The sequence below is a fragment of the Cucurbita moschata genome, unplaced genomic scaffold (assembly GCF_002738365.1).
Source record: "Cucurbita moschata cultivar Rifu unplaced genomic scaffold, Cmos_1.0 Cmo_Scf00014, whole genome shotgun sequence".
In the NCBI taxonomy this organism is placed as follows: domain Eukaryota; kingdom Viridiplantae; phylum Streptophyta; class Magnoliopsida; order Cucurbitales; family Cucurbitaceae; genus Cucurbita; species Cucurbita moschata.
This window is the reverse complement of record NW_019268530.1, coordinates 455,630-463,345: the sequence shown is the minus strand read 5'-3', so window position 1 is coordinate 463,345 and position 7,716 is coordinate 455,630. Positions and strand designations below refer to the sequence as shown.

At 35.1% G+C, this 7,716-nt stretch overlaps 2 protein-coding genes across 2 annotated transcripts; both read right to left on the bottom strand.

Annotated features, from left to right (window-relative positions):
- Positions 1–1,142: 1,142 nt before the first annotated feature.
- On the bottom strand, positions 1,143–1,830 carry LOC111452624 (ethylene-responsive transcription factor TINY-like). Its single transcript, XM_023093433.1, has one exon. It carries the CDS (start codon positions 1,765–1,767, stop codon positions 1,180–1,182), a length of 588 nt encoding a protein of 195 aa, XP_022949201.1. The 5' UTR covers positions 1,768–1,830; the 3' UTR covers positions 1,143–1,179.
- A 1,148-nt stretch (positions 1,831–2,978) lies between these two features.
- Positions 2,979–4,698, bottom strand: LOC111452244. Its single transcript, XM_023092851.1, has 2 exons — positions 3,760–4,698; positions 2,979–3,683 (listed from the first exon to the last, which is right to left on the bottom strand). Exons 1-2 carry the CDS (start codon positions 4,296–4,298, stop codon positions 3,101–3,103), a joined length of 1,122 nt encoding a protein of 373 aa, XP_022948619.1. The 5' UTR covers positions 4,299–4,698; the 3' UTR covers positions 2,979–3,100.
- Positions 4,699–7,716: the final 3,018 nt, after the last annotated feature.

The following is a 7,716-nucleotide window of genomic DNA, read 5'->3' as shown; positions in this document are numbered from 1 at the left end:
TTTTTTTTTTTTTTTTTTTTTTTTTTTTACCATGGCACGAGTAAAAACCTTTGGAGTTGAGGGCGGTGAGAAAGAGGGGACAATGATTATGGTGGGACTGAGTAGATGTACGGACTTTTAAAACTAATTAATTTATTTCAAGCATCTTTCTCTCTGTTTTTTTTTTTTAATAACATTAATTTGTTTCTACATCTGTTTCATTTTCATTTTCACAAGGAAACTATTTATTGGGTAAATCTTAAATTGAGTTATTAAGATTAGATATGCACATGCAACCCCAATTTAAAAACCAAATAAATGCAAACAAAAGAAATCCATTTTAATACATATTTATTTATTTAAAAATAAATGATATTGCTTAGGCCATATCACATGACACATGTGAGGGATGATAATCAATTAATCAATTAATTAATTAATTAATTATAAAAAAAAGAAATGGAGGTACGCTCACGTTGAGGAATGTTACTCTTGTCCACCCAATCCTCGACAATGCCTTATCCATGGGTCCTCCTGTTTTTTGTTTTAATTATATATTTACACCATATTATTTACTTCAATTACTTATGTAAATAATAATAATAATAAAGTGTGCACCCAAGTATACAATATAAGTACATGTGATTTTGCATGCATGCACATGATATGTTTATATTCCTATCTCAATGTTTTTCTTTTACTTCCCAACTGAATTTGCTCGCGCAATCCAGTCCCCTTAGGAAGGGCTTCACATTCTTTACCATTCAATTGGGCCTCATTTGATGACGTGGCTACTATATGTTGGCCCAATTCTAAGTTCCCAACACAATATTAATGATTTTAGGAACCATGGTTCACTCTTAAACGATGAATTCAACAAATACAAGTTTGGCCATTTTTTAAAAATCGAATTTTGGATTTTCTCATTAAAATATTGGGTCCTAGTAATGATTTTATCATTTTCACATTTTAATTGGGAGGAAAAAAAAAAGAGACGCAAATTTGGATAATCCACTTCATATTGACTCGAGACGCTCCAAACTTCATTTAATTTCAAATTTGAAATCTTACTTAATGTAGATTTAGACGCAACCTAATTAGTTTAATTTCAAATTAATTAACCTTTTCATTTATCATCACATCCTGGGTTTTTTTTTTTTTTTTCTCTTTAATGTGGGAGGTTGACAATTTATTTATTTTTCATTCCCAATCGCCACCGTCGAAGATGACCGGAATCGTACACTGATCGGAAAACCCTGCAAAGAAATCAGTTTCCGCCGCTGTGTACGGCGGATTCCCCCACCAATCCACTGAGTCAACCAACTCGAATTTGTTCAACGACTCAGCGCTGATTTCCTCTTCAATATTGGGCAATTCCACAATCTCCCCCAATTCATCCGACCCTTCTTCATCATTGGACGACGAAGTTGTGGGCACGGTTGAATCAAAATCGACCATCGCCGCCGCCTTGGCTGCCGCAGCCTGAATATCTGTGGGCATTAAGGAGACCGGGCGGGGAAGCAAACCGGCGAGTTGAGGGAAATTGAGAATCGGTTTAGCGGAATCGCCTTTGATGCTGAGCAGGGCGACGTCGTGTGCACGTGCTGCCATCTCCGGTGTGGTGAAAGTCCCTAGCCAAATCCGAGATTTCTTCCTGGGCTGACGAATCTCCGACACCCATTTGCCCCAACTTCTCTTCCGTACGCCTCTGTAAATTTGGTGCTTTCGATTTCCCCTTTTGATCTCTGTACTCTCAGATTCTAAATTCGAATTGTTTGGCTCCGCCATTGATGCCGAGAGAAAGAAGAAGAAGAAGAAGAAGAAGGAGAAGAAGAAGAGCAAAGTGACATGTGAGAGTAGTATTGTATAGAACATTATATTATATATAAAAATAAAAATTGGTAGGCTCCTAACAAAGCGACTTCTAACCAACCAAACCTTCTATAATTTGACATTAATTCCTAATGAAAGCCCCAGATGAAGACTTTTTTAGGATTTCCAATCATTTTAACATATATATATATATTTATGTATTTGTATATCTTTGGACAACAAAAACATCTATGTAGATTAATGTATTAATAATTAATGACTCCTAACTAGTTTTAATTTTTTAATTTTCTATCTTATTTGGATCTTAGCATTCTATTAAAAAAGGATGACTTCATTCAATTAATTTTGTAATTATTATATTTTGAAAGTTATTTGTAGTAATTTTTGTTTCTTTAAATTTATTTTAGTCATGTGCGTTACGAAATCAAATAATACCGACTACGAATCAAATTATCATTAAATTCCTTTCCAATATGGCACTCCACTACTAATAATAAGAATAATAGGACTGAAAATTAATATTTATTTTAAAACCTTATAGGATTTCTTATGTTTTTTTTAAAAATCAAATATATATAATTCAATTTTTTACAGGAAAATTATGCAATACGAGCATATAAAAAATGGGAAGAGGGTAGGGCCCACACGATATATGGAAACGAATTCCATGCGCATTTATTTTGCACTAAACAACGTTGAAATGTTTTTTTATTAAATTTAAATTTAAATTTAATTAAATCCGTTGTCTCGCCACTCAGCTTATTCGTTTTTTCTTTTGTTTTTTACCTCAAGAAATTTTTCCGTTCAAAATAAAATTTCCATGCAAATTAATTATTTCTTTTGTATAATTATTTATTTATTAACTTACCCAGAGTTTAAATTTTTTGATCTTCTAATACAAAATAATTCATTACTACATAGAAAAAATGTATAGAAAACGTGTCAGGTTGTTAACAATTTGTAATGATATGAATGTGAATTCATGAGGTTTAACTAAATTATGGGGACATATTATTTGACTTTATTAAAGATGAATTTGAGGCGCTACTAAATCCTAATGTATTGTAACACTAGAATTTATTTGTAACAAACTTGACGTGAAAGTGATTAACATTAATGTAATTAAAAATGTAGTAGTGTTTATTAAGACATAATCTCTACCAGCAAAAGGAAAATGGTATAATATATAGAAAAAGAGTACATGAAAGCAAATGAGTTTGTGTTGAGGGAATGATTGGGAGATTGAATAGAAGAAATAAAATAAAATAAAAAAAAAAAGAAAGGAAGTTTAATTGAGAAAGTAAAGGAAAGCGTTGTAAAGAAGAATTAAGAAGAGAGCAAACAGAGCTTGATGGGGCAATGAAAGAGTGGGGGGGACATTGGAGGGAGAAGAGGTCGGAGCAAAAAGAAAGGCCATTGATATGCCAATCCCATTGTTAATGTTATTCCCCTTTTCTTCCTTGTAAATTGGCCTACCAATCACATGCTTGTACTGCCCCCCACTCCATGCCTGAATCTGGTCTCCCACGGTGACCATAATCGCGGATTCCTCCGGCACAAAACAAACCCAACCTTTCTTCGAGTAAACATGGAATACACAAGAAGAAGACGAAGACGAAGATCCATGGCAGAAATGGAAGCATAAGGCATGAGACAAATCACTTCCCCTTATAAGCATTCTCATCACATCATGTTTCAAACAGTTTTCCAGTTCATCATTCTGCCTCTGTTTCTGCTTGTGCACACACCACACCGATCCCTGCCTCCAACCCACTTCCTTTTCTGCGACTTTCCCGCAATTTTCCCGGAAAATTTCAAGAATTTTCTCCCCCACTTTCTCTGTTACTTGTGTCAGTGCTTCCATTTTGTTGCTGCCAAAGATTTTCAAATCAGATTAGTGGGGTGAATATTAAAATTGACGATGAATAGTAGAGAAACAGAGCTTACCTGAAATCCGAATATCCAAATCCCGAAATGCCCTCCATCTCTTTCCTCAGACCTTCATCTCTGCTCCACACAAATTCTTCACTCACTTCACTCTCATCCTCTCCATCCCAATACTCCTCAAACCCATACCCCTTCTCCGGGGACCTTGTCACCACCGTCTTTTTCTCCCGCGATATCCCAAAAACCCCCGCCGCCGCCGCCGACGCAACCGCCCCAATCAGCTCCATTGGAATCCCATGGTTCCCCAATTGGAAACACCCAATGCTGCCCATTGAATCCAAAATCCTTACAACAGAATCATGATCCGAGGATTCAATGGATCGAAAATCAATCCTGGGTGGGTTCTGAATGAATCTCTGTCTCGGGAATATGTTTTCGGGCAAAACGAGATTGGGGACGCGGAGAGAGTGCTCGAGGAAGTCGGTGAGAACGTCGTCGTTTGTGACGGAGGAGCGACGGCTGGTGTTGATAGGGGAGGGCGGGGGAGCCCGGAAGTCGAAGGGGGTCGCCGCCGTGAGCTCAGGCGACATCATTCCCATCGTTGGAAAACAGAAGAAAAACAGGGGAAAATGGGGAATTCAATGAAGAGGGATTTTCCGGTAAGGTTCGATTTCTTTTTTCGAAGAGATGGAGAAATTAAAAGGGAAAAAAGGAGAGACGAAGAAGCAATGATGAGTTGCCAAGAAATTGAGGGACATTATGGAAATCATCTTTCTTTTGTAAGGGTCTACTCTGTTTCTTTCTTTTCTCTGTTTCTAACTGTGCCTGATTCATCGTCTTCTTCTTTCTCTTTTCCTTTTTGCTTTTGAATCCTTCTTTTACAGATATAATTGTTGTCGATGTGGATCACAGCTGAGACTGTGACGCAATTATGGTGTGGTGGCCATTGCAAACCACACAGCTTTTTCTAATAATTCCACACCATTTTCATTTTTATGTATTAAATGATAATAATCATGTGTTTTCATAATAATTACGATCTTATGCTTAGATTATTTGAACTATGTTTAGATTATAATACAATATACAAACTACTAATAATAATAATAATTATAATTATAATTATAATTAGGTGACAACAACACTAATTAGCTTTCACTTTTAATTTCTTTAATGATAATAAAAGTGGTGGAGGTTGGAGTAATAAAGGAATAAAGTTAATTAAAAGAAAAGGCTTCCTCTGTTTTGTGTGGGCTTAGGTGGGTATTAGTCATGGGCTTACATATGAATTGGGCTTACATATGAATTGGGCTTACATATGAATTGGGCTTAGGTGGGTGGGTATTAGGCATGGGCTTGAACATGGGCCTAAATTTAGAACATGGGCCTACAAGTGTATTCATTATTAGGGGAGGGGTAGGAAGCGTGTGGCGAGCATCAATATTAAAGAACACTGCATGAGGTGGGCCCTCTCTGTTTTAAATCCATTCTTCTACCACCACCACCAACTCTCCTTTTTAGCCGCCCTTCTTGATTCATAATTCAACATCTTTACTATTACTACATTTCATTGCATAAAACTATATAATAAATTTCCATAAAGTTTAATATCATTTTAGACCTAAGTTTAAAATTTACAATCCAAGCTTCTTATTTTTTCTCTTCATTTATTAATTAGAGTCTACCATTAAATTGCATTTATGTCTCCAACCATACTCAAAGGTTGCGTGTAAATGCATGGAGTCTACATCCTCAAAGGTTATTGTTGTAATTACCCACAATAATTATCTTTTATTTTATTGTTTTCAAAATTACTTACCGGGGTTGGTAACACTAAATATATATTCGGTGTTTGACTTTTCAAATCTTTCTTCGGCTTTACAATTTGTAAAACTCGGTACCTCCGTCGATCCAAAATCTAAATTTTTATCAACTTAAATATTTTGATAAAATTGTTCTTGTGTTTATTTATTTTTTAGTTTCGAGTACAAATCTAATTCACGAGTCAAACCCTTGTACGAGATTAAACTCTCCCTTGTTTTGAATGAACGATGACAAAAATTTAGCATTTAGTCATTTGAGCCCATCCAAAATAGGGAAGTGAGTGAAGAAAAAGGAATTTTTCTGGAGGGCGGACATGGCCAAGAAACATACTTGACAACACTTGGACGTTGTTTTCTAATACTCCTTCTTTTGAATCATAATCATTATTTACACGCCACGTTTTATCATTAAATTTATATTACAACATCCCACGACCAATTAAAAGTCAAGAATTTACTTCCAAATTAATTGTTCCAATATAACTCCATAAATGGTATTTTAATACCAATTTCAAACACCTAAACGCTAAACTATCCTCTAATAATTATCCAAATTTAATATTGACATTCCACTAATTAAAATATTATATTATTGAACAAAAGTTGGAGATAATTCAATTTTTTTTTTTTAAATATACTAAAAAATAAAGTGAAAAAAGTATTATTATGCATTTGGAATCCAATGAAATTGGGTTGGTGTGTGTGGTGGTGTGGCACGGAAGAAGAGACTTTAGGGTTGTGGCGTAGAGAACGGCTACGTGCTCGCCCAACCCACCACCGATGGTAATGCCCATTGTGTTCACCGCCCTACCCCACGCCTCCAATAAGCTTTCTTTGTGGCACTTGAATTCATAATCCAATTCACCTATGTCTTATCAACAACATAATATCTTGTATTTAATCAACCAAAGTTTGTAATAATCACCACCATATTTTGTGGACATTACTTCCGATTTAATTATGTGATAAGGTTTGAGCTTTGGATTTGTTGAAAATTTGATGTTACTATTTCAATTATTTCAATTATTTCAATTATATGAGTATATGTGGGACATTTGCATAGTTACAAGAAAAAAATATAATTAAAATTTCACAAGTGTGATTGATAAGCAATGTAAAAGAAGAAAGTGATTGAGATATTAAAATAATGCAATCGTCAATTTAAAAATCTTCTACCATACTCAAATTTAGGGTTCAAACTATATACCTCAAAAGAGATGTCAAGTAGTATATTCGAGAGGATGGCAAAAAAATACATATTTAGAGCTACGAACGCTCATAAGATAAGTAGAGATGGAAACGAAAAAGGAGAATATGTTCTTGGCGATTGTTTATCTCATTCCAAGAACCACTCCAATATAACACTTTAAGCTCACATTTAGCAAATATCGTTCGTTTTGAGTTTTCATGGAGAGGTTTCCACTCCTTATAAAAAATGTTTCAATCTCACAATCCACCCATCGTTTCCCTGTCCAACCGACGTGGGATCTCATAGTCCACCCATGTTTAGGGCCCAACGTCCTCACTATCACTAATTCCTCTCTCCAATCGAGGTGGGATCTCATAATCCACCCACATTCGAGACTCAATGTCCCTGTTAGCACACTACCCGATGTTGATACCATTTGTGATAATCCAAGCTCATGTTGATACCATTTGAGTTTTTCTTTTCAAACTTCCTCTCAAATTTTTTGAAAAGATGTTCACACCCTTATAAATGAATGTTTCGTTCTTCCCTTCAATCAATGTAGATCTTACGAAGAATTAAGAGGTATAATTGGGAGGAAACGCCGGTCGATAAATGTTAAGGAAAAAAATATATGGTTGTAGTTTCATGCCAAATGTGTGGTGTTATTATATGAAACCCTCATAGTGAGGCCCACACTACCTTTATTTTTGTTTCCCCCTTATTTCCATCAATTCAATGTATTCTTCTTCTCTATCAACTTGTCCACCTTTTGCTTAACGTTACCGACGGTCATAGTAGCACACAGCATGTTGTCCACGTGTACTTACCCTATTTGATTCCCTTTTTTTCTCGCATTGGGGTTTCATTTCCACCAAAATTCTCCTCGCCTTCATTCCAACCACAACAACTATCCTCAAAATCTGTATTTTCCTCTTTTTTTTTTTTTTTTATTATTTAAAAAAATTCCTTTATTCTCATTATAAAAAAAAAAAAAAAAAAAAAAAA

Bases quoted from the DNA above. Each gene is read 5' to 3' on its own strand.
- LOC111452624 (XM_023093433.1), bottom strand. From the start codon at position 1,767: ATGGCGGAGCCAAACAATTCGAATTTAGAATCTGAGAGTACAGAGATC.
- LOC111452244 (XM_023092851.1), bottom strand. From the start codon at position 4,298: ATGGGAATGATGTCGCCTGAGCTCACGGCGGCGACCCCCTTCGACTTC. The intron at 3,684-3,759 runs GTAAGCTCTGTT...AATCTTTGGCAG, and splicing joins TTTGGATATTCGGATTTCAG to CAACAAAATGGAAGCACTGA.